General features: G+C 38.7%; 3 protein-coding genes across 4 annotated transcripts; 1 reads left to right on the top strand and 2 right to left on the bottom strand.

Annotated features, from left to right (window-relative positions):
- Positions 1-665: 665 nt before the first annotated feature.
- ramp2 (receptor (G protein-coupled) activity modifying protein 2) lies at positions 666-5,176 on the top strand. Of its 2 annotated transcripts, XM_026324812.1 has the most exons (5): positions 666-820; positions 1,373-1,438; positions 3,261-3,293; positions 3,477-3,654; positions 3,751-5,176. In XM_026324812.1, the coding sequence occupies exons 1-5, from the start codon at positions 760-762 to the stop codon at positions 3,998-4,000; spliced, it is 588 nt and encodes a 195-aa protein (XP_026180597.1). In that variant the 5' UTR covers positions 666-759; the 3' UTR covers positions 4,001-5,176. The 2 variants fall into 2 exon arrangements, with proteins under 2 accessions (XP_026180597.1, XP_026180598.1); XM_026324813.2 differs by lacking the exons at positions 666-820; positions 1,373-1,438 and adding an exon at positions 1,511-3,007.
- A 6,496-nt stretch (positions 5,177-11,672) lies between these two features.
- apnl (actinoporin-like protein) lies at positions 11,673-13,416 on the bottom strand. Its single transcript, XM_026325486.1, has 3 exons — positions 13,294-13,416; positions 12,663-12,785; positions 11,673-12,514 (listed from the first exon to the last, which is right to left on the bottom strand). The coding sequence occupies exons 2-3, from the start codon at positions 12,761-12,763 to the stop codon at positions 12,058-12,060; spliced, it is 558 nt and encodes a 185-aa protein (XP_026181271.1). The 5' UTR covers positions 12,764-12,785; positions 13,294-13,416; the 3' UTR covers positions 11,673-12,057.
- A 744-nt stretch (positions 13,417-14,160) lies between these two features.
- LOC113141230 (bryoporin) lies at positions 14,161-16,379 on the bottom strand. The gene is made up of 3 exons (XM_026325508.1): positions 16,245-16,379; positions 15,725-15,833; positions 14,161-14,660 (listed from the first exon to the last, which is right to left on the bottom strand). The coding sequence occupies exons 2-3, from the start codon at positions 15,826-15,828 to the stop codon at positions 14,231-14,233; spliced, it is 534 nt and encodes a 177-aa protein (XP_026181293.1). The 5' UTR covers positions 15,829-15,833; positions 16,245-16,379; the 3' UTR covers positions 14,161-14,230.
- Positions 16,380-26,950: the final 10,571 nt, after the last annotated feature.

The raw sequence follows: 26,950 nt of genomic DNA, 5'->3' as shown, positions 1-26,950 counted from the left end.
AGAAACATTTGATCATAAAGAATTTTTCACTTTAAATTCTTAGAACAATTCAAACATGCTGTGTTCTTCATCACAGACAACATTTAGGTATTTAACTTCGCCCACTACAAGTTTAATGGGAAGATATATAAATAAGAGCAGCCTCCAATTATTTGAATGTGGAAGTAATTTTGGCCCAGGGCTACCTGGATCTCTCCCAGCTGAGAAAGCAAGCTCATCATTCAGCAACGTGGACAAATCAGTTTTGCATTGGAGCTCCCTGCTGCCTCTCTTTAGTGGTAGGGGGTTCACTGATGTTATAACACAGCACAGATACAAAAGATAAGTTCCTTACCCAGCACTAGCCTTGTACAGTGGGTCTCATGCTGTACAATGAGAACTGCAGTCCCCAATGATGCCAAATTAAAAGTAACACTGACACACACTATAACATAATACACCCAAACCTCCAACAAAACTGGTTGAGTTGGTTTGTGGGTAATGTATGCACCGGGGTTTGATAAGGAAAAAGAATGTGTGGTATAGAAAAGTATGAAATCTCTAGTCCTCCTGCATCAAACTTTACTTTTTTTCAGTTGTAACCCATTTTCATGGGTAGTGGACCAATGGACCACAGTAGAGGCACTCTCCACTATTGTGAGAATCCACCCATCCTAGGAAATGAGGACTTCCTGTTGTTTTATAGAGCCTTTCTGCAGAAAGGTTGAGATATGTAATCTCTACTCACCAGGGAAGACAGACAGAGCATTGTCAGCCAAAATGACAGCCACCAGTTTCTCACTAATGTCCTCTGAATGTTTTGTGGCTCTTCTCATCTGGGGTGAGTAGAGGATTTATTCTCAATAAGTCAATGTCTTTATGATATAACTTCTTTCTTTGCCTTCTATCTCACCTCTCAGTGAATGGTTAAGAGCTTTCATTGTTTGTGCAGTTTTTAGAAATTAGCTACACGTAAGATACTTTTCTGATTGGAATCTATAACTTTATCAGTTTGGCTTTAGCATTATAGAGTGATTTACTTCAGTTGTTTTTAAAGTGCTGTGTTACAGTGTAAAATGTTACAGATTATTAAACTGTGTTTAGACTGTTAGTTTTATAATGTATTTCTTCCTGTTCATGAAATAAGATCTTTTGAGAAAGTTTCGAAAGTTAAACGGCCCTCAAGCTGAACGCTCTGAGATTTCTTTAAAGCAATGGGAAACAAAGAGAGGATGTACTGATCTGTTCACGCTCTACAGCTCGCTCCTTGTTATTTCCTTTACCTCTTTCACAAGATCTGAAATTTGTGTATGTTGGATCATAATTTCATTGCTCAATTGAATTTTGAAGTCCAAAAGTTTGAAGTTCTCTCATTGCTTTCTTTCTCTTATAGCCAGATGCACAGCAGTGGTTTGCCTGGTTGATGAAAAATTATCTGTTGAACCCGCCACAACAAAGGGTATGTGGAAAAAAAAAAAAGTCGCATACATTATTACAAATATCTTTTTTTTTTTTATCTCAAAAAAAAAAAATTTCATTTGCACATTGGCATTTGATTTGTTTTAACGTTATTCATATATGTGATTCATTCATGTCCATTGTCCACTGTGAGACTGTTTTGGATCAGTTCCTTATACTCATTTGCTTGGCCTGGAACTGAAACACAGAGAGCAAAGCTCTCAGATCCAGTTTTCTGCCAAGATCTCCTTGTGTGTATTATCATGAGAATCCAAGACAAACTCCCAGGGAGGTCTCTACCAGTGAGGGGGTCAACAGCAGTAGACACAAGGCCCATAATGGTTTGGGGTTAAAGGTTAACTGAAACCTTATTTTGAGCACCCCCCACCTGGCTCAACTTCCTGAATTTGTTCGTCATTCACCCCATGCAACGTCTGTGATCAACGCATGAACTCTTAGTTGTGAAACAACTGGAACTTTGGAGCAGAGCCCCTTTCACTGTTCGTCATCCTGTGCCTTTCTTTTTTTCTTTCCCCTGACTGTCCCCCCTCCTTCCCCTGCCAACTCCCCCCAACTCTGAGCTCCTCCTCTGCTGAAAAGACACATTTCCTGATGTCATTACTAAATCAAAATGCTGCTCAGCAAACAGATGTTGTGAGAGGCCCAATATGTGGATTCAGTGGCATAAATGAAGTTCGTTGTGAGAAAACATGCACTATACATTTTACTTTTCATTTAGTAAAAGCGCCTTTTTCCATTTTGGTGAGTCCTGACATTGACTAACTACAGATGTAGTACACTCCTGAACGCTGCATGACATGACATGAAAAAGCAGTTTCCCACACTTTTGCTGCTAATATTTTTTTTTTTTTTTTTACAAGCATATGTAAAGACTGTTGGCCTTTTAAACAGCTGGTCAGCTCTGACTAACAACTTGGTCCAGGTTTGTCAAATTAACCTAAATATGAAATCACAGCTGTCTGCACAGCACACCCTGCAGAGTCATGATTTCGTTCACCCCAAAACACTAAGCCCTAAATGTTTACTTATGTTTCCTATTTGGCAGAGGCAGCCCAAAAGGCAAATAAATCACATGCTGTGAGCTGGCCAGGCCTTCGACTGTGAGAAACTGAGACTAAAAAGCAGAACAAGAGTTAAAGAGTAAGGGTTTTCAGATGTGAGTCCAGCCCAGCTTGGGTGTGCTCCCTTTTATTTGGGAGAATGGAGAGGACAATCTTTGTTGCCTCCACCCCTTTAAAAAAGGAAGAAAATCCTAAAGAAATGTGTGTTGGAGAGAGGAAGATCTGCTGCCAAGGCACAGGGCTGTCAGACAGATCTCCGAAGAACATCTGGTAACCGCGGGTAACACTGTTTGGACATCTGGTAACCGAAGATTACACTGCGTCTCTTCCATCCTGCCGGGTTTCCTGTTATGCCTCGCTGTACACAGTCTAAGACGTTTTGGTTTATTATACATGGTCATCGTTTGGGGAAAACGTACCTTTATTCATTTTTTCTGACATGAAGGGAGCACTTGGTTTCATTGGGGTATTCCTCTCCTTTCTCTCTGGTGAGTGTGTGGTCTCCCATCTACAGCTGCAAATGCCTGCCTCAGCTCTAGACATGTGAAAAGAACTCATGGGCTACAATGGGCAAAAAAAAAAAAAAACTTTCTTTGTATTGAACTCTGAGCATGCATAGCTTTTTTTTTTTTTAACAAACTGAATTAGAAAGGGTTTACACGTTTCAGTTAACTGTAAAGAGCCTTTTTCTGTTTGATGTAAATGTTTTTGATATAAAAATCTCTCTTTTCTCCCTTTTAGATCACACTTCTGGACAATCTACTTTGCCATTTGGTGGGTGACATAACCTTATAATCATAAATAACCATGTATATCATATTAGAAAGTCATCCAGAGCTTAATGGTGACCACGTGAAGATGTCCAACACATCTTTGTCATTTTCTAATTTGTTTCTGTTGGTCTCTCTCTTTTTTGACTCCTTCCGCTTTCTTTTTGTTACTCTTCAATTCACACAGCCTGTGGGAGTACGTCTCAAAAATGTATGGACATCTGCAATTTATGTAATGAGGTTTATGGTGGACCAACAATGGACTGCCTTTCGATACTGTTTAAACATCTATGTCTCAAAGATTTTGAGAACTCAATGGAATCACTAAGCAACACTGGCTGGTGCATCTGGGGCAATGTGAGAGGGTAAGTAGTATGTGAACTGTGTCTGCCTTTTGAAATATTTTAAAATATTGTCACATGTTTGTTAATTTCCACATTCTCCCTGTCTATACACTGCAGTTTGTATAGTAACTTAAGCCGTTGCACAGAGGATATGTCTGACTGTCTCCTGATTCCTTGGCCCAACCATCTGGTGGAACTGACCTTTGTGGAGATTCACTCCAGGTTTTTTAGGAATTGTTCCACAGAGGAGCTAAGTGATCCACCATCAGTCATCATCTTCGCCCTGGTGATAACACCTATCTGCCTGATCCCTGTTATGGTTAGCCTTGTGGTGCTGAAGACCAAGAACGGGGATGGCAGCTCCTGAAAATCTTCAACACTGCACTCAGAGTCACCAGGAATATCAGTTTCTGGACCTATGCGTGCCCTTTTCTCTCAGCCTGAGGACTGTTTTACATACACTGCTGCTGCGCTTTCATCTCACAGGTGATCCCTGCAGAGGAGAGACTTTTCCTGGCATAATTGCTGACACTTCACCACTCAGCGACAGCGAAAACCCTGATTCAGTTAATATCATATTCTGTGGCATCACAATTATTGCAGTTGTTCAGTTATAAACTCCCCAGTGTTAACAGAGACTCACTACTGTATTCTACTGTACTGTATCTGATTAACACTTTTTGCAGAGAAGGCTGTGACAAACGGTTTGTTTTCCTCCACATCTGAATATGATACTATTGGTCACATTCAGTTTGCACATATTCAAAAAAAAAAAAACACAGCTTAATTTATACCGGAGAACCCGGTATTCAGGGTTATGATGACAAAAGCTCTGGAGCTTGCAGAAGTAAAGACAAACTATATTTGTATTGACATTGCTTATTATTTTGGACACTAGTTATGTTGATAATAGACAATGTAATATTTCATCACTGAATTGCTTTTTTTTTGTTTTGCTGCCACCCTAACTTAACGCTGCTCTGAGCCTAAGTAGAGGCTGATTTAGGGGAACAGATATGCATTCATGTGTCACATATGAAAACACTCCTCTACATTTGTAAAGGGAGGACAGGATGTGAAAGCACAGAATATGGGAAGTTCAGGGTCAGGTTTAACAGATGGAACACAATGAATGAAAATAGGGATCTTTTTCCAGGTATTGTCGTTTTTTTTTTTTTTTAAAAGTATGAAATTCTTCAGCACTTTTCCCTGTGACAATCCTCATGATGATACAATCATGAGCTAAAGCAACGTTTAACATCTCCAGACAGTTCAGACAAAGACACTTAATTTGTCGGCACAGCATTGTATTAAAGATAAGAACTGCTTCCTGATAATGCGGTTATGTATTGTTCCGTTTTTAATGACGACAAAGCCATTGTAAGTGCTTTCAGTTTAAAAACAAAATGTGTATTTATAGTTATTTTTTTCCTTTTGTATACTGTGCCACCTGAGAGAATACATTCTGCCTGCTCTCAGTGTATTGTATGCATTTCGATACACTGTTTTTTACATTTTATATTAAATATATAGTTGGATTGTTCGCTCTTGCTCATTTTTACACATATGGACCATTTGGTATACGGAAGTTATCAAAATAGGATTTCAGAACCTGGTTCTTTTGTATACAGCTCATGTTTACAAGGATACATAAAAGGAGTTGTAGCATCACTCTGGCAAAATAATGGTCTTTGTCAGTATTTGATCAAACACTCCTTTCCTTTGGGTGCAGTACAGATGCCATTGCTTTGGGGTTCAGGTATTGTTACACAGTGAACAGGACTGTGTATTGTGGTGCAGTTGCTATGCTGCTGATGTAGTGAAGGAAGCAGTGATAGCAATCATGTATCACGCCCTCATCTGGCACACACAACACTGCGGGGTGGGCCTGTGTTTGTGTGTTTGCCAGGGCTGGGTGGGAAAGTGTTTTTGGTGACCTTCTTCCTCTCTAGTTACTGGGTCATCCTCATCCCCACCCCTTTCTGATCTCATCCAAATCTGTGTTACTCCTTATTTTTTTCCAGAACAAGCTAGAACCCATTTCTAACCCCATGATATAAGATGTGATTGTGAGAACTATCTAAATAAAATTTTATCTCCTACATTAAATAAAATATCCCACAGAACATTATCAAGAAATGTCTAGCAATCTATATAAGTCAAATACCTTCAAGTGACATACAGTACAAGAAAGTAAAAATGTTTTCAGTCAGGAAATTTTGCCCTCTAGTGGTTTCATGTGATACAATGACAAACTGATGCCAGCATTTTTTTTTTTATACCAGTACTTACTAACATGCCTGAAAACATCATAAAAAATGTAGCTAGTTTAAAAAAACGTTAATTCAAAATTACCGTCATCTTTTCTGAGCAACAGCGATATCATAACCCCTTGAACAGGTGCCAAGCATTTAGTGTTGTTTGGCAGTCAAGGAAAAAAAAGTTAAGAAGCAACTTACCTGGTTACTGTATGTTCTGTCAAGTCACTTTAACATTAGGTTGATGCTCACATGGATTCATCTGTCTGAAAAAAGACCAGGGGTTTTCAATGTTTACCAAAAAAATAAAACTGACCAACAAAATCAATGCAACAGTCATAATTTGACAGGGTTGGTTAACCAGTTAACTAATCTCCAAGTTAATATTTGGCGATAACCTCTCTATATATATTAGCCTAAAAATGCTGGTTAAAAAATACAACTGGACTGCTTCAATGTATCTGTACATTCATGTCTGTAATCACCATGGGAAACTTCAAAACCATGTGTGAAGTCAATAGGTTATTCTCCAGAGCACAATTACATAACATTCTGAGATGCCTCAACTTGGGTATAAATCAGTTGGTCTGAACATCATCCCATAGGCCTCAGTTTCTGTGATCTGATCTGTGTTGACACTGAAGTGAGTTGATACTGTGGGGCCAGAATATTTTTTAAAAATGCATTGGGGAGCAGATCTCCAGAGATCGTTAGTTTTCACAAATTAGGAAAAAATCTGGGATACTGTTTTTGTAATGTTGAAGGTATATAACGTATTTTATAGTAAAACTTGATTTAAAGTGCAAGATTATATTATCTGTACTGTGTGTGTGTGTGTGTGTGCGTGTGTGTGCATGACCCTGGGATTATTCACACTGTGGGGCCTGAATGTTGATTACACACTCATACTCTAATCATGTTAATTGTTTTAAGGGTGAGTTACTTTGCAAACAAGTGTCAAAACACAGTAATAGATACTGGTCTCACTCTCTCAAGGTGGTAAAGTTTGGCTCAGGAGCCTCTGTTGGGCCCTCTGGGTCTTTTCACAATGAGAGTCCATGACTATTATGTCCCTGAGATCTGGCAGATTGGTAGGAAGGACAGAGCATAATGGCATCTGTACATCAACTACTGGTTACTTTGGCAGACTTAATGGGGACTCTGGCATTGTAAGTGGCTGATAGTGTGTCAGCTACACTGCATCATAGAAAGGAGCATTTGGCCACATCAGTGACAAGAAATGAATCTCCACAGCTGGCCAGATAAAGTCAGCTTCCGGGAGCAGTCTATACAAAGTTACTTGTGAGTTATTGGTATCTCACTGGATTTTTATATACCTTTATCCATTAAAATCCATTATATGTTTTTCTCACAGACTAGTTTATTGGAGCCTGCACACTAGAGTTTTGCCAAACCAGATGAAATTTAAAAGGTTGCACCCACTGAATCAACTCATTCAGTGTGACAGGAGTAATTATTTTGTTGTTCAAGATCCAGGCATCTGGCACTGCTGTGTCAGAGCTGACCCATCAGCTGGATGACACTGAGCTGGCAGCAGATGACTGTACATTCAAGTAGGTTTGACATCATATCTGCTGCTCGATCACTCAGAATAATCTCAAAGAAATATAGAATATGAGCAACTGCGTTCCAGCTTTGAGTAACAACAGGCGTAAATATTCTTCACTAGTCCAGTAATCATGAATAAAATGTACCAACCTGTAAAAAAAAAAAACAAGACCTGGAGCATGACAGCCTGAAGGAAGAGCCGCTGCACCTGAGAAACAACCAGAGTGAGCTGGGATCATCAGATTCAGGAAATTAAAACAATGCATGGACATACACTGCCAGCTGAGTCATCACACCCAAGTGTTGATCTGGGTCTGGGTTCATCTCAAGCTGAGAGGGCGCAACAAAAGCTGAGTAAATACACAAAAGATGTGCAGACCTCACGTGGAGACTCCATGAGGTTCATATCACACCAGTACTGAAGTCTTCAAGCTGGGTTTGTAGACACAACATCATGGTATGTAATCTTGGGCTTTAGAAAGTAACTAGCAAATGGTCGAGGCTCATTTCTTGAACCTGAAATAACACATTTTTAGGATACTCGGGGGGCAGTGGAAACCAGCACCAACATATTAGCATCTTTTAAAGCTGATAATTTCATATCTGTCCAGTAACATATGAGGGTGTGCGTATGTATATGTATATATATATATATATATATATATATATATATATATATATATATATATATATATATATTATAGGTATTAGGTTGCTATGTGCTTCACAAAACTAAAACAAAGATTTGAATTTTTCTATAATATGTATGATGCTAAAAAAAACATGTTTTCATGGTTAAACACAACAGGAACAAGAATTATAATACAAGTTGCATGTAATTTTAATTATATGATATTTAAAATTGAATTTTTATCGTGACATTTACCAATAGGAGAAGCATTAAGAAAGTAACATCTTGGCAATTCACTTTCTTCTAATAACATAAGTAGTGCAGAGAACATTCTCGGTTTCCTCTCTCAGGTTTGCTGAATTGTTACAGTACACGATATTTATCTGTGTTACTCCGCATGCTGAGAGGTTTCAAAATAACTAACATGATGAGACAATTTCCAAAGCCTGCCAGAAGGAACATGACCTTTGGGCCTCACATCTCATTCAAAAGAGTTACAAACGACCCGCAAAAAAATCTAAAAAACAAAAACCAACACACACAATGCATGTAACACCAGCTTAGCTTAAAAATATTTGACTTCATTGTTTTACCCTTGTGGGCTCTCTGGAGGGGGTCCTGACTGAGACTGAGGCCTGCAGTTGAGCTCTGATGATGGAGCCGCAGGCGCCTGATGTCAGTGTGACACTTATCCTGGCAGACACAGAATGAAGTGGTAAGAGTACCAGGCCCTGCTGGATGTCAAGACATGTTTGGAGCTGGGAACAGCAGAGGAAGACACTGGGTGAGTCACACTAATACCACTGTCTGCTCATAATCATGGACTTTGTAAAACCAGCCCTTTCCATGTTTGAACACTCCAAACATACACATATTTTACTTTCATTTATCAACGCAGACTTCAGAAAAGATTTTGCAGCACATCTTAAAGAGTTATTTTTTCCCTAAGGATTGCTTAGAAAGCTCATGCTGGCCTCTAGATGGCAGTCTTTGAGAAGATATTTAATAGTTGAAAATACTGTTACTTCTGCTCACTTTGAAAAGAGAACTGAATGGAATATTTACATTTCTGAGGGTAATTTTGGTCACAGACATGCAGTAGTATAGACTGTTAGAGTAGTATAGACAAGTCCCACTCAGACATTGCTGAGATTCAATCATTTCATGCTTCTGTTTAAAGAGGTGCAGTTTGAGTCAGTATATAGTTCTGATGTACTGTAGGATTATTTTGTAGGCTTAGCTTCAAAGCAATTGAATAAGTGAAAAGTGGAAGATTTGGTAACAGGTGGTAGTGAAAAAAAAAACCAAAAAACTGAGACTCCACCTGAAGCAGAAATAGAAAAATTCTGCAGTTTACTTCACTCTTTTTATTCATAGTATAACAGTGGTAGCAAATTAATTAATGTTAAACCTTGTGTCAAAAAATAGAAAACAGCAAAGTTGTGGCAGCCTGTAACAGTTTTGTTGCTAATATGAGGTTTTTCTAGTTTTTTTTCTCTTTGCAAGATGGCTTATGAAAATAATTTTCTCACACTCACCTCTGTTCATATACTTGTGGTGTATTTGCCTGGAGCCTTGCTGTAATTTTAGTGTGATCAGATGATTTTTTTGACTCATGAAAAGGTAAATGTTAACTTAGATCAGAGGTGTCCTTAAGGAACATCTCCTTGCTTGTTTTCCAGCTATCATTGCCCTTCTCCCTGGTAATTACCTGGCTCAGGTGTGTTCACTCAATCAGAAGCCGGAAGATACCATCTCAGATCAGCATGGAAGTGAGAGAAGATAAAGTGAATTGGTATCTTCCAGCTTCTGATTGATTGGATTGGCAGTGGCCCTCAAGGAGCATGGGTTGGGCACCCCTGACTTAGATGGTACACTTGCACTTATCCACCTTTTAACATCATGGAAGGATTCTGACAGAAGGTTTTACTAAAAGAAAAGCTTGATTCACTTCTGTTTGCACTAGTTTGACTCCACAAATGCTGAGCTGCATACATTTATCTACACAGAAAAATATCTTTTTGTTTAATCCTACAAGGCTCTTGAAATTTTTTTTAAAACCAAACACAAATCACATAATGCTAAAAGGAATTTATTTGAAATAAAATATTATCTGCCTGCACAGGCGCGTGTGCACCAACACTCAGAGATGCTCGTCACAAAAGTGTTCAAAGACACATATACACACATAAGTGCTCACTCACAAACACATACAGTAAGCAATATAATACAAAAGACTTATGTGCAGGTATAGTGAAAATAGAGAAGAGATTGAAGGCAATGTGTGGCACCTTCTTCTTATTTTAAATCTCTGACAAACAAAAGTTTCTGCTTAGTGTCCCCAGCTGTTTATAGGGACCATGTGTCATTTCTCCAACACCCCACTCAACAATGCTTCAGGGATTGAGTCTAAACAGGCCTAGTTTATGCCTCTATATTATGTATGGCTTTTATGCAAATGCAATGGTGACAGTGAGCAAAAACCTTTGATCTGGGCTTCTTTGTGGCTGGTATAGTTAATGCTGCAAAAGCATCATGAATCTAATGGGAAAACAGAAACAGAAATGCAGTGTTGAGATTATAAACAGAACCCAGGAAGCAGAAGAATTTGCCTGTGATAAATTAAGCGGTGGTAGTCCTGCCTTAGAAGCCTATATTTTCCTAAGGTTAAAGACTATATGTACGCAGAATCGATTGTGCTACTACCTGAAAACAAGTTCTTTGATGATGAGGTAACATATTGGCACTGCTGCCCAATTAAAGAACTATAAAGATAAAGCTGTTGGTAAGTGTAATGAATTGCTGAGCTGTCATATTAGGGATTTCACCTAAATCCATTCCTGCCTCATTCACATTACTGCCTCATAGTCCCTGCCAACATCGTAACTGCAAAAAAAAAAAAAAAAAAAATCTCTTTGGGTTTACTTCAGTTCAATAAAATGCACCAGTGATTGTGTTGTGAACAATAACCACATAACTAAAGATGTTTTACTGTTCCCTTGGATTCTGCCAGGATAGCAAAGCAGGCACATAAAACCTTCTCAGTCTCAAGGATCTAAAAAATCTGGGTACAAATACTATTCTACTAAGTCTCTTAAAAGTGATTCTAAAGACACAAAGATATATTTATGCAAAAATTGACATTGACATTTTGCAGTCTAAGATTGTTTTACATTAAAATCAATTTGAAGAGTTGAGTCTTTTGTGCTGCAGGTGACTTCAAAAAATCTCTGCAAACAGTAGAATATATTAATTTAAAGTCACCACAACTAGGGGACCACAGTAAGGCTGGTAGGACTGCAGGACTGGCAATGACACATGCCCTTTATTGGGAGGCAACATGAGAGAGATGTGACTCCCACTACTGCTTATATACAGCCCCATATGAATCAAACTGCACCTCTTTTTCTGTGGAAATCTCAGCTCTACTTCAAAGTGATCATTCTGAATGCAACTGTAAACCCCTAGAGCATTTTTTTGTATAGCACACATGCACAAAAAAACATAATTTTATATTTGGATCTTATTTTTTGTAACAATTTTATGTTCTTCCAAACTCAATCAGCAGCCACTCACACAAATAGATTCACCAAAAAGGTTTATTTTATGCCTCAGACAGTGTCAAGGTGAATACAGACGAGCCTTCCGTGTGTTTTATTAAGCTGTGTGCCCTCATCTTCCAGTAACTCATCCTTTGATTTCCATTTCTATAGATGCCATTTTAAAACTGGATGGCTCTGGCTATAAAGGGAGGATATTGCTGCCTGGATTTATAAACAAACTATGATCTTAAGCAGATTTCCTGATGGGTAATGCCCAGGTGTACAGACACATGTCAGCAACAATACTTCTGTTTAATCATGCGTGTTGACTCTAGTGGAGACAGTCTGTCAGGTAAAAGCTTAAGGTTGAGGGATAAATTCTGCTGTCAAGACACATGACAGAAATTCTGGTTAGAAGGGGTCTCTACAATGTCTGCTGGCCCATAGGTGTGAAAAGCTTATCCCACACCTCCACCTTCATGATGGCATTGCCCAAGGGACACATGGTGGCCTTGATATCTAGGTAGTTGCCAACATAATTGATTCCTGACCCATTGGCTTCCTCTCTGACAAACCCATGCTCATGCTGGTTCTTCTCATAGTACATTTCTTTGTACAAATCTTTATCACAGGCACGGCCCTTTTTATAGATGCCCACAGCAAACCAGTTCTTGTACAAGTTGTAGTCCCAGGGAATGGAGAACATCATGGCCAGAGTCTCAATGTAGTCATTCTGTGACCGCTCGAAAAGATCGTAGGTCAGTACACCAACACTGCCAGTTGCTTTGCTGCTGGACTTGGTGAAAGTGCAAACCTCTGTCTTTAGAGGGCGCACCGTGGGCTGAGGTGGGTGGTATGTCTCTCCATTCTCAAGGTACACCCTAACCGGTAAATAAATACACACACACACACACACACACACACACACACACACACACACACACACACACACACACACATTACACATTTTTGGATCTATATGATAAACTTCATAGTGCTCAAGACTGAAAATACATATTAAAGGCATACCTAGGGTTGATGAAGCAGTAGTTCTTGGTCATATTTGTGATTTCAATGGTAACACTTCTCTTACTGTCCACATCGGCTGCTACAGATTCAGCGCACTCCATGTTGCAATGGCTGTGAGATATGCTTGAAAAACACAAAAGTGGAATTTCAATGTCAACCAGATGAATCAGAAAACATTATCTGTGAATAGCACTTTGCTTCCTTCGTAAAAACATAATGAGAATTACACACTGACAATATAGAATATCCTCCTGACCTCGTTTCTGTTGACATGCTGTACTGGCATTACCACTTACATTCAAAAACATAGTCGAGTATGAGAGTTGTATTCCAGAGGCTAATGAGATTTCAAAATAGTTGTGAACAATCACATAATGGCTTCAGACTCTCTTTGCCTCATTAGAGAGTGCACCCCTTCAATTATAGCACTAAGTACCATGCAATAATTAAGTTAAAGTGAAAACACTAGAGAAAATGATCATCGCTTTTATCAACAGATAAGAGTTACAAATCAAACAAATGCCCCATCAGGCTTCTATATGCTTCCACCAATTGCTCTTTTCTTAAGAGTCAGGTGCTAATGAGCCATTCTTTGTCTGCTATTAAAGATTTTCTACAGTAAGGTACTTACCTGCTGAGAACCTCTGTTGGTGCTTCCAAGTCCCAAAATGAGAAAAGTTACTTCAATGGGAGGTGCCAATAGTTTTTTTTTGTTGTTTTTTTTTTTAGCAGAGATATATGCCATCACACAGGAAATCCTCCCACTTGCAATCCATCTCCAGACAGATGATACACACCCGCTTTGAGCAAACATTTACCAGTACAGCCATGCCTTACAGAAAATTAACGCTAGGTAAAGAAAAAAATCCTGTTTTCCCCTCTGGGACTCAAACAACCGCACCCTAGTCTGTGGTGAAGTTGAAGCATTTCCAGCACTTTCCTATTGGATCCCAACTTGTTGTTAGGTAAGCTGGGATCATTCACGTGGATGTGTGACTGACTAGCTGAAGTGGTTTGAGAACCTCATTGCTTTGGCACTTTACTTATTCTTTCTTCTGTTTCGACTCTTGCATTCCAAATACCACACACATTTTATAGCAAGATGGAGAGTTTCACAGCCAATGAAGAACAATATTGTTATCATGCCGATTAAAAAAACATCTATGCAGATACTCCATCTGTTGCTACTCATTAGAACTGGATGGATCCAGCTAAGAGATTAAAAAATGATTACTGTTCATCAGTAATAATGAAAGCATACTGAGTGAAAACATATCCGACACAAAGTAACACAAGCACTGGGACTGAATGTTTTATTACCATAATCAAAGAAAAGGGGAGTATACGATATATGTAAGCCCAAGGAATCAGCTAATGGAGAATCAATGAGCTGGCTGTCAGATATTGATATCTTTCACCAGACACAAAATAAGGATGACAGCAAAATCAGTCTTCCTCTCCTCTGGATGTTTCTCTGGATGGAAATATGCAACAGTAGTCAAATCAAATTAAGTTTATTTATTCTCTTGGAACAAAAGCAACAGAGTACTACAAGTCAGAACACCACACTAACGACCCATTTTATCAAAGAGCTCCACTTTAACAATGGCTTTGCCAATAGTAGACATTGTAGCCCTCACATCAACATATGTCGCCTTATATTCCAGCCCGCTGCCGTTATTCTCAGACCAAGTGAAGTTAGTGAGGTCTTTTCCATTATACATCTGGTCATACAGATGTTTGTCGCAGGCACAAGAGCTCTCAACCACACCCACGGCGAGACGGTTTTTGTACAGATTCTGGTCAAAGGGTACGGAGAACATGATGGCCATGCGCCCAGAACAAACCCGGGTCTGCATATGGAACAGGTCGTAGGTCAGCAGGCCCACAGCGCCTGTGGCAGTGTTGTCATCCTTGGTGAAGGAGCACACTTCAGTCTTGGCTGTACAAACCGTAGGCTGTGGTGGGTGATGACAGAAGCCACTGGTCATATATACCCTATACAAGAGAGTGAGAAACCAAGCCTGACATTACTAATCAGTTGACAACCAGACTTTTGATGAAAAATCATAGTTTTATAAGTTTTGTGGATATTGTCAATGTACTTCTTGACTGCTAGGCTTTCTAAGGTGAAGCACCTTATGCTGATGGATGGAGTGTGACTGTGGAAGTGCTGCTGTGGACTTCTAAGCAACAGTGAGTGTACCTGCATGCGATGTGCAATGAGGCGGTGTGTGTCACTGCATGATGGATAGGTGGATGTTCTCAGCAAAGTGATGTCACATATGAAAACCACCCATCCAAGATATGGTCTGTCCTGCCACAGCTAGATAAATGTACAAGCATGACACAAATTCCAATATGTATGGGAATTTTTATTTTATTTTATTGAGTTTCCTTTTTAAGAGAAATGGAAGAAACTGACAGAGACTGCACTCTTTATAAAGAGATGCTAAAATCTTATGTATGTCAAATTATGGTATTACTGACATTTCACTTGCACTATCATTTAACTTTATTTCTAATAAGTGCAGCTCCATATTGAAATAATACACAATTACTATGCTGTAAATCTTATTCTAGTATTATAGTCTCATAGGACTTCAAAGCAATGCATTAAGCCTTTTGACATGAATACCTTTCCCTGGAACCAATCAAAGTGGAGTATACACACAGGTAATAATACACTGCAGCAATTTTTCTTTATGTGCAGAAACATTTGCTGATGCAGGTAAAGACTTAACCCCCATGGACTGCCCTCTAATTTAGACATGTGCAGTATATTACTTACCAGGAAAAGTAAGTATGTAACTTTCTATATGTCACACATGTTGAGATCTAATTACAGATGATACAGTGAACACAAGTTTCATTGTACAGTATAGTAAACAATACATTTTCTTACTATATTTTCTCTTAATCATTTTCTCATCTTTGCACTTCATTAAATTGTATGTTTGTACACTAAACATTCTTGTTTCATCCTCTGTTCAGGTTTCTGGGTTATTTCAATATGTTTATTTAATCATTAGCACATGTATTAAGACATTACACAGACTTACTTGGGGTTGATGAGACAGTAGCTACTGCTGACGTTGGTTATTTCTATGGTGCAGTTTCTGTTGGTGGTGAGAGTAGCTGACACAGCTTCTGCTGTTTCTGGCATCTTGGCTGCAAGTGTGAACAGGACTAAAAGCTTAGAACAGTATATCCACTAACAGATCAACATTCAGCGGGTACTGTGCTGCAAAAGATATGTTTCTTTCATATAACGGATGTGAAGAAAAGACTAAGGTTTTAGGTCATAAGTCATTTTGGGTCAAAAGAAAAATATTCCTCTTTAATCTTTAAAGATGAATTGCTCCAGTCAGGCTAAGCTGATTTTCCTCTTCTCAATTCCGAAAGCTTGGAAAGAATTTAGCAAACATACACCACGTGTATATAAAATGTGAATTTATCTTAAATATAAAAAAAAAAAACTATTCTTCATTTGACAGTACTGAGAAAAGTGCTTTACACAGAATTACCAAGAGACCATAGCGAAGTTATAATCTGGCTATAAGTAAGAGTAATTATATTCACCTTCTGGAGTTTAAACGCCCAAGTTGTGCTAGACAGCAGTGTCAAGTTCCTTTTTCTCAGATCCTGCAGAGAGGTGGCGAGAGTCTCCCTTGTGTAATTACACCTCCACAGTGCCGGATCCAAAACAAGCACAGGCGTGTCCACAGTGAAAGGAACATACACCATCCCTTCCAGAAAAATACATCTCACATAGAAGAATGTGTGCCCCTTAGTATTACACAGTTACACACATTATGATCAACAGCACTAATCATTAAACCGATTAATGTATTAGACAACATTGCTATGTCAGTGTATTTGCTTTACATTATACATATATACACTTGTTGCAAAATTTCATCACATTATCTCTGTAGTTTAAAATGTCATGCATTGTTCTTCAGCTACTTCATTAGATATGATACTACTACCAACGTTTTTCAATGAACCTGTGTAGTTCCTCCTAAAGGACCTATTGGAGTTTAGAACATTTATTTCATAAAGAGACCTAATGGAACATTTCTCGTTCTGACTTGCTTATAATGAAACTATAATCCTCTCAGGTATTGCTCAGCCAACTGCATGTTTTTGCAGGTGATGGCTGTCGACAGATCCCAACGGGAACCTTCCTACATCAGTCACAAATTTCAACACAATGTCTGACTCGCATGTCGGTAATTCTTTTACTGCCAACTCCGTTCCTACTGGAGTGTGGAGCAAAGAAGACACTCCCTTCTATCATGTAACTTACAGTAACAATGTACTACTGTGCAGTGTTATTGTTATCCTTAAGATTACAGGGCCTCAGGGTCTGCCTAATTAAGTATGTTTTGCAAACCTCATGTGTTTTGAAAAGTGTTCATTATTCCACTAAGAAATTCAAGTAATATTATATGGCATCTGTTCACTTCCATACATCAGGCGCCTGGAACTTGATTTATCCTTCAACTTCGATGCTTGAAGTCACCAGATGGCACCAAACATGCATTTGCAAAAATACATTTGCACTACACAGACTTTGCAAGTAAATGTTTGCTATCTGATGGTTAGCCAATGACCATGGCAGAAAATCTTTGACAAACACTACATGTTCAGCATGCCCTTCATTAGGTGCAGTGAAAAGGGCATTGCTGCATTCAAACAGTCACAGGTGCATTACAATATTTCAAGATCTATATAAGTCTATTGGATGCGAATAAAGTTGATGAACATATGAAACCTCAGCGAGATTTGAAATGATTTTTTTTCTGAAAAAAAAAGAAAAAAAAAACACATTGGATTTGTGAATCAGCAGCTGAGCCTGAGATGACCCAGAAAGGCCAGTGTACAGAAGATAAACCCCTTTGACATGATCTCTGCTCTGCTGCCACTCTCAGGGCAAACTTTGACTGTTAATTTTGATTTTTGCTCATTCTATTCTGAAAATTTCATCTTCTGATCAACACTTTTTGCAGTCTAGTCTGAGCAGTCTATGAGGAGCAAAGCATTTCATCCTCGACAGCTTTGCTTATTCTCTGAAGTGAGGACTACAGCTTTTCACAGCCAATAGCAAAAGGTGTTTATATTTCAAATGCATACATGCAACCATAAACAAAAACAGAAACAAATGTCCTAATTAGTGTCTTTCGAACTGCAATTCATAGCGTCTAAAAACGTCCTCATTTTATGCAGGTCTGTTAAATATAATCACACTATAATGCTATCTTTGCAGCTTCTCATAACAGCTAATAAGAGGCAATTAAGAAGGTAACAAAAGGACAGAGTATCAGTAATCTCTATTCATAGGTTGCTGAGGCTTTTGAACTGTTACGATGACAAAGATAAATGTATGCTGAAAGCAAAGCCATATTTAATTATAGCGGCTCAGGTATCAGTATCTCAGCCTCGTGTCGCCTTGATTTTTTTATTCTGTTGGATATTTTGCCTCGATTTTTCACCTTGACATCTCTTAGTCTGTTAGAAGGAAAATAAATGCTGAGTTATTGCTTTGTTAGAACTGACACGATAAACTTTTAGGTCAAAAACAAATACCAAAATCCACAAAGAGCTGAAGCTGAACAGGTACAATATTTAACTAAACACTGCTAAAACTTAAAGTATGTTTGTTTACTCTAGAGTACACGCAACACATCTAATAAGCTATGACAGCTTTCTCCATTCCCTCAAAGGTCAACACAGTCAAAACAGCTTGTTATTGGATAATGGCACAAATCTAAGCATCACGGTTCAGCAAATTTGAGTTCACAAAGTAGATTAATTTCACTTCCTTGAGCAGAGCCTCTGAAATCTGTGCAAAAATTTCATTTATGAGTTAAGTGATATCCACTGGGGCGAGTGTGCATGTGTCAGGTGGCAGACTGAGGGCACCTGGTGGCCAGGTGTTGAATAGCCAGTCTTAAACAGCAGGTGATAATAGTTGACAGCAAAATGAATCAGTCAATAGAATCAGATGCAGAAAAGCGGGGATGCAAGCAGCCGTTGTCATGACAACTTCGGTACATCATTCACAAAAAATTTTGGTAACATGCACCAAAATATGAAACTATCACAGGATTTCTAATCTGGTTTATGATGTTTGTGCTCAGATCAGGAACAATCATCAAAGAGCACGATGACTGATTTACAACGCAAAGAAAAAGTCTCAGCAGGAAGGGGACAGTCTACTTCAGTGATTTGTATTCAGAAAGTCAAATACTGTATGACAGCTATATACCAGTTAAAAGGATCAGCAGCAGTATTTCAGTACCCAAAGGTGATAATTGGACACACTGATTTGTAGCAGGAGATTAAGTGTAAATTACACTGAATTATTTTACCATCATCAATTTTGAATTTACAAGATGACCTTGTGGATTTATAGTGTATTCATTTTACAGCATTTACATCTCAAACAACAAAACAAGGACAAATACCACAAACACATGCATTTTTTAAGAATGACCTGCTGATTAATAAAAGGTAGATGTAAGTCAGATATATAATAAAAAAACTTTACATTATACTACTATGACTAGAAATTCTTCTTTGATAATGCTCAATAAAACTAAACTCACAACTGATAATTTTATGTGTGTTTCCCCAGTGTCGATGCCTATTATCAGATACACAGTCAACCTGGTCATCCAATGCTTGAGGTTTGGTTTTATGTTGATGTTTTCCCAGAGTCCTTCTTTCAATTCCAGATCTGATATAGACACCAAGGAGCTCTGGGATGTAGAATTACAACAATTAGGATGTGTGAAAACAACCATAATCATAAATTGCTCCTCTGGGCACAGATGTGCCAGACAGAATTTAGATTTATTGAAAAAAAAAAAAAAAAAAAAAAAAACAGTATGCATTGGTGCTTACAGCCCTGCTGCTCTGTGATTTTCTGTAAAAGTGAAAAAAGCAGCCATTTTCTCTTTAGTTAAACACTAATGCCTCATGATTTATGGACACATTCGCATTCCATCCCATTCAAACCTTTTCCACATTGCATATGAAGTCAACCACTTTGCGGCGCTAATGATGTGTAACATTAGAGACGTTTCTCCCTCTTGAGGACACATTGTGGTACTGTCTTAATCTCTTTATCTCCACTGTTATACCTGATAATAATTGTTTTCCTGATGCAGTTTCACTTTTTAAACCCACCAATTCAATAACACAGTTATAGTTTAGTGGCTCTTTTTCATGTGTTTTATGTAATGACCTGATGTGTGTAACAGCAGGACACACAAACATAAAACTGTTTTGCCTATTTTGTCTTCAAATCTGAAATATTTTCATACCATTTAGATGAAATGTAATTTTTGAGGACACAAACTGTAGAGGAGGCATACGGCTTTTTTTTTTCTCAAGAGACCACAAACAATCCATAGAACATACAGTTCCTGATGGCAGCAAATGAAAAGGGCAAGTCACTGTGGTGTGTTTGCTTCAGGAATGTTGTATTACATTATATTTTTGTTTCAGAGGTCCGAGGTAGATATGCTCAGTCCTGATTACAATTTGAAATATTGTGTTATTAATGTTAAGAACCATTCTAGGTAGATCAGTGTGACATTATGATATAGTTGCCCCAGTTAACTGTATGAGACATTTATCTTGAGTGAAAAAATGTAGGGAGATTACACATACACACTAGAGCAGAGGGCAGCCAATAGTCTCACATGTGAGGTCTGAATTGTCTTGTTTATATCCATTAAATATGCCTCTCTTTAATATTAACTATTTCAATGACATATACCAAAGCCTTGCACTTACATTATTATCTAACATAGTTTTATCAAAAAGATGTATACTTTTTAATAGAAAGTAGAGAGGACCAACTATTTTTGTTGAATGACAGGATTTGAAAAACTATGTCTAAAACAAACAACAAAAAAATCAAATCTTTGTATATTTCAATATTTACCAGCATTGCACATTCACAACTGCATTCATAACATTTCATCTCAGGAATTTTTTTTTTTAAAGCTGGAGCAGATGACAATAACCAGAGAAAAATAAATTCATGTACATCAGAACTGGATCCTTTCATTGGTTTCCTACATACACAAGACAACCACTTGAGCTTGTCTGATGAAACCCTGCATGCTTAGACACACACTATAAATTTCATGGTTCAAGGTAGCAGTGCTCACGTATTCATGATGTACAGCCATGTACAGTTTCTCAAAAGCAGAAATATAAAATTGCAGACAATCAGTTCAGCTTGTAATACAATCAAGGAATATAAATACTCCTTTTTATATATATTACAGCAGAAACTCTTACAATTTCATCAGTCTCAAGAATGGGAGATTCTGATTAATCCTTTCAGTCATCAAAATGGTCTTCAAAGGTAAAGGTTCTTAAACCCACAGTAATGGGTGGGGGTGGGGGGGGGTGGAGGGGGATTATGCAAACTTCACAGTGATTAATATTGGCCTGAGACGTATCTCCACTGATGGTAGCCGGGAGAGGAGCATATTGATTGATTGCTGCAGGGTCCAGAGGTTCTGCACATTTACTTTTTGATGAATAGGCTGTCAGGGCCACGAACAACCAAATGTGGCCCTGTAAATGAATGTTTAAGCGATTATGGTATAAGTGTAAATATTACACATCCATTAAGGAGGATTACATTTTGTGCCACTTTGAAGAGCAGAGGAAATAAAAGGGACAAGCCCGCAGAATATCCCACAGCAGAGTAGGTGCATGGAGAAATGTGGTTTTAATCTGCATGTATAATGTTTTAGAATTCCTTGACAAGTCCTTGACATTAATCTGTGTCTCTGTGCATGCGTGTGTGCAAGTGTGCATGTTTATGTAGTCCTGGCATGTGTTTTCAAGAGGGCAAGAACTGACGGTGGGGGCTTTAAGTTGACAGAGCATGCCAGTGCATCCACCCGCTCAAATTACCACACGATAAAATGTATCCGGGGTGTTGCACTGGAGGCGAGAGTGGGAATAAACGCCTGCTTTAAAGATGATTTGTGCTCAGTGTGAATTAATTCCCCCACCTAAGAAAAATCAATAGCACTGTGTGCAATAGGAATACATTTGTGTCACCTCCTAGGGACAAGGAAGTGAAACCGCAACTGAGAAGTAGGTACACATCAAAATTACTAAAATTCGGCCAACAACCAAACTGGTTAGAAGGCTCATTTTGAAGAACGCCCAGTAATTAAGGACTGTCTCGGTTTTTCTCTCTCTGAATCGTTCTCCATTTCACAGCTCAATGTGAATTAAATACATTTTCCAAAACAACACTTGTGTAATGTTTAACTTTTGAAGCTTCAGCATTTGATCACTTTAAATATGCAAATATATTCACCATATTCATCATTCATTTTTCAAGTATGCACTCTCCATCTCATTTTTGGCAAGCATTCCCCTACATTTGACTGTCATATCTGCAATATATCTAAAAGGGAGAATGACTATTTTGCTTGATTTTTTTAAATTATTGGAGAACGTTCTGTATGTATACAAACTTACACATGGATGGATGTATTGCAGCTGAAGCTGGAGAGTGGCCCACACAAAAAAAAAAACATGCACATCATGCGCAGCACAAAAATACACCGATTTTTAACACGACTAGAAATTCCACTGGGAGAAACTTTGCTTTTTTTCCCCCTGAACGGCATGTCAGAAGACAATGAAAACAAATGAAAGAGTCTGCTGTGTTTCTGCTAATTAACCAATGTGAATACTTAATGCTTTCTCCGTCCTTTAAATGTTTGCTGTGTTTTCTGAAAAACATCTTGACTTTTGCCCTCAGCTGCCATGTTGTCTAGGGATAATATCTGTATCAAGCAAACATGCCGTATCGCATAGTTTGCTAAACATTTCCATATCCCCAGACAGATCGTCCTCATCTGCGCATTGACTAAATAATAAACACCACAGCCTCTGTTTGCCACTGATCTTCTGAAGAGAAGACAGACAGGAGATCAATAAACTCCCCACCCTTCATCCCATCTGTAGGCATTGGCTTTTCTTTCGTTAACCCCCCTTCCCAACCACACTGTTTCCCCAAATCACCGCTCTGTCATCACATCCTCCATCAGCCCCTCTCTGACGGCCCGATCCTCTGCCTTTCACTCATGCCCACAACCCTGTGCCGCCCTTCATGCTGCCCCCTCCTTCCCCTGTCCTGTCCTGCTTTATAAGAAATATAATCCCATTGATCCAAAACCCGATGGGAAGTGTTGATCTGTAAACAGATGAGTGCTCAATAAGAGCTGTCCAGTCCTCTAGAGCAGAGATGAAGGAATGGTGAGTGTTGGATGGGGAGGGGAGGGGGTACAAGGTGCAGCAAGTACTGGATAGGACTGTTTGTGAGAAGGGCTGCTCTGTGAGGAGAGGCTGCTGGTGGTTGCGGGGTCTCAGTATCTGTGTCTTGGCATCATTTATCAGTTTTATTGCTTTCTTGTCTTGTTGCTGGCTGTCATCACCCCTCACCTGGCCCTCCTGCTCCTGCTCCCATCCCGGCTGCAGCCTCACTTCAATCAAACTATGTTCGACCCATACAATTAAAAGTCACCGGTCAGGATGAACAGATGAAAGGTGTGACATTTTGCTTTTGACTGACGATGAATTCGGAGTGATGAGCCGGACAGACGCAGACATGGATTCATTTCTTTCCCCTTATGGTCCCACACCCTCCTTGCAACCCCTCCTTCGTGCCCTCCTCTTGCCTTGCCTGCTGTCTTATTTCGCCTCTTCCTGAGGTGATGGGGCCTTAGCTGTAAGGGACTGCACCCCACACCCCACCTCAACCTAAATCATTACTTGACAGTTTAAAAGGGCACACAGCAAAGAATGACTTTTTTCCCCCTCTGTTTCCATGGTTATTTTCTTTCTCTTAACCCTTTCTCTTTTCCGCCTTTGATAAAGTTAGTGGATCTGTACTTACACTTCGCCTGCGCCAAAGACAGGGAGGCACAGTCTGCATAGCCAAAAGGAGGGATGAAGGCTAGATGATGTGTGAGATGTGCAAAATTAGGATTGTTTCAGCTCATTACATTTTTAGTACAGAGTGAGCAGTGCCATGTCAGTCCATCTCTACTCCAATACAGGTTTTACCTCCTCCATCTAAACTGAACCTAGGTTAACCTGGACCATCTGTAGCCACAGGTGAGGGACGTCTATGCTGTAATGGCTTTTTGTGGTCAGACTATTGATCTAGCTTTAAAGGATGTTTCAGTGTTTGCATGGAAAGAGTCAAAAACATTCAGGAATAACTAGAAAAATGGCAGACATCCAAGCTTGAAAAGTAAAACCAGCAACATTGATTAATGTACTCAATCACGGATGAGAATGGTCCAGAGAACCAAAAAAGTCCTTGGGGTCAAAGGCACATCCTTGCTAATGACCTGTAAAGCAAAGTGTAGAGTTAAAAGGTGGCATCAATACTGACACCTTGAACTCTACTAACTCAGGTCCCTAACAGAGTGTGAGCTCGCATGAAAACTCATCATCCCTGCCTTCTTTAATACAAACCCACATTACATTGAAACCCGGGCTGTCAGAAGAAAAACACTGTTTCAAGGTATATCTGCAAAACCCAGACAACATCTGCTGGAGCAGCATGTAATCAGCTGGACTGGTTTTCAAAGAGTGACAATGAGCTGGCAGTGAGAGTTCTTGCTTGTAAGCATGACTTCAACATGAATTACCAAACAACACCTTCAGCCCATGTGCTTTGAATTTTCTCACCACTTCTCAGTGTACACTCAGAGATCAGTGGGTCTGGGGTCTAAAATGGGGTCAGCTGTGGTCCAGGATGTGTGCTGTGCACACATGGAGAGTTGTTATTTCAAGTCTGACCCACGACCCGTCACATTATGGGAAAAAAGAAGTTTTTGATACACAACCAAGTAAAACAAAGGCAATTATAGATGACATCCACAGAATGTAAGTTCTATGTAGCGGATAAAAATGGTCTATCTATTCTGTCTATTCTGTCTATTGTATTAATGGGCAGATCACAAGTGACAAGGCATCCATCAAATACCAACTTGACCAGCCCGGATGACTGATCCACCAGTGGTACCAGTCAGTAATAACACTGGTACAAGCAGTGATGGTAAAAGCACATCTGATTCATCAAACAAATGTGCAATACTACTACTGCATAATTACAACAACAACAAATGATGATTTATTATAATTAGGATTATAAAGCATGTGTTTTTGATTGTTTTGTTGTTGAGTATTGCTAAACTTGAAAATTATCCAGAAAAGATTATCTCATAAGTGCAGAAGCCAAAACATTTTATAAACAGATTTTTCCCCAAATCTGAGCTCAAATTGGTTCTTTCATTATTATGGTTGTTGAGCCAGCTGTAACCTGTCTTTATTGCTGTTTTATTGTGCTGTCCTGGATAAAATTGTTTTTCTCCTATTGCAGCTATGACATATTGGTGTCGCTTGCATTTTTTTTGACAATTTGGTTGTCATTTTGTATATTATGGTATTTCTCTGTGCATAAACATGAGCATAAACCATTTTTATTTATCACAAAAACATATATTTGAACTCAAATCAGCACAATAATAGGAACTGGTCCAAGAACACCAAGCCTTTTAGTGCCATCATTTCATCTTTTAGTGCTATCATTTGAATCTCACTATATTTCTGTCCAATTTGCCCGATTCTATGATGCAGACCGGGATCTGTTTGAGCTGAGAATCAGCTGCAGTTAACAGCACTCACACAAGCATCGAGCCATTGTTGGCTCTGGGATTCATCCCAAGTACAATCAATACACTGTATAAACCTTTATTTCCCACAGTGAAGTTGCGTATAATAAATCTTGTCAATTTCAGTCAATTAAAATGAGTTTTGTCAAAAACACGTTTAGCCTCTTCCTCAGTGTACTGTTCACATCTCTTTTTCTTCTGCTAACTTTTAAAGAGGAACTTTCTTGCTTCTGTACTAAAATACCAAAACAAATAACATGGATAGTGTAACTTCTGTAAATAGACTGAAAAAAAGTAATCCACCCTCAAAAACTATGAAATTTTCCCAACATGTTAGATTTCCTTCGTAGTATAATCACCTCCTTAGTCATCAACAAATGACTACAATTGCAAGACAGACCCCAGAGTTAACTTACCAAGCAGACAGATGGCTGGGAGAGAAAAATCCTAGCCATGCAATGTTCATAAATATTAATTGGTTAGCCTGTGGTTTCAATTGGACATGTGTTATTCTTGTATTTTCAGCCATCAACCAACAAAATAGGCTAGTAATGTGACGGCTCTTTTGTGTGTATCTCTTTATCGCTTTACCAGCACCTTTTAACAAAGCTCTGCATCAGTTTCCCTAATTTACTGTTTATTCAGACATGTTTCATTTCAATATTGCATGAATACTAATAATAGCTAATGTTCTGGACACATTAACAAAATAAATATGACTGCTAAGAATAAATGTGTCTGTGACAACAACTGCCATAATGGAAAAATAATAATAATAGTCAGTCATAAGAAATACATTGATTCAATACATTAATATGTAAGCATCTTATTCATTTTTTGTCCCTTTTTGTCTTTATATTTGAAAGTGTTTTGCTTATAATAATGTTTTTCACGATGAGATGCTAGTTATTAGGTGTTAAGTAGTTATTAGTGCGACTGCTGGGAACATGATTGTTCATATATGGCCACAAATTAACAGCACATGGAAATGAAGGGCCACAAGATAATAACATGTGGGAATGAGAAAATAAGCTGTGGGAATGAAGTAGTTAATGTGTGGCCATGAAGTAATAATGTGTGGGAACAACACGTAGTCACAAATTAATAATATGTTTAGATTTAGGCCTAGTATTGTATGTTGTAAATGTAGGCATTTAGTAAGTTTTGGCACGCGATGGATAAATTGTGCACAATGTCACTGTATTTGATGTTTCACTCATCTTTAGCCTCTATTCACAGGTTTTGCTTGTGCTTGAGAATAAAGGTGTTCAAATAACATGAGAAAATCCCTCAGAGGTAACCTCTATACAAACGTCTGAGGCTAGACAATAAAAACACAGAGCCTTTTTATTCACATGGGTTTGATTTCTTTGATTGTTTTCAGTCAGTGCTACAGCTTCGTACACGCTTCTGAGCTTTAAATGAAGGACTTTGATGCTGCAGGCTTTACTTAATTATTTTGTTCACTTAAGAAAAATCATTAAGTGTTTCTGTGTGTGTGTGCATGTATATGTGTGTGTGGTTGTGCTTGGCACGCAATCCAAAGCC

Source organism: Mastacembelus armatus, chromosome 8, assembly GCF_900324485.2.
Source record: "Mastacembelus armatus chromosome 8, fMasArm1.2, whole genome shotgun sequence".
NCBI lineage: Eukaryota > Metazoa > Chordata > Actinopteri > Synbranchiformes > Mastacembelidae > Mastacembelus > Mastacembelus armatus.
This window is presented reverse-complemented; position numbering and strand designations above follow the sequence as displayed.

Coding starts and splice junctions, on each gene's coding strand:
- ramp2 (XM_026324812.1), top strand. CDS start 760: ATGACAGCCACCAGTTTCTCACTAATGTCCTCTGAATGTTTTGTGGCT. Junction 821..1,372: donor TGTGGCTCTTCTCATCTGGG/GTGAGTAGAGGA, acceptor TTTCTCTTATAG/CCAGATGCACAGCAGTGGTT. Junction 3,655..3,750: donor ATCTGGGGCAATGTGAGAGG/GTAAGTAGTATG, acceptor TATACACTGCAG/TTTGTATAGTAACTTAAGCC.
- apnl (XM_026325486.1), bottom strand. CDS start 12,763: ATGGAGTGCGCTGAATCTGTAGCAGCCGATGTGGACAGTAAGAGAAGT. Junction 12,515..12,662: donor TACTGCTTCATCAACCCTAG/GTATGCCTTTAA, acceptor TTTACCGGTTAG/GGTGTACCTTGAGAATGGAG.
- LOC113141230 (XM_026325508.1), bottom strand. CDS start 15,828: ATGCCAGAAACAGCAGAAGCTGTGTCAGCTACTCTCACCACCAACAGA. Junction 14,661..15,724: donor TACTGTCTCATCAACCCCAA/GTAAGTCTGTGT, acceptor TCTCTTGTATAG/GGTATATATGACCAGTGGCT.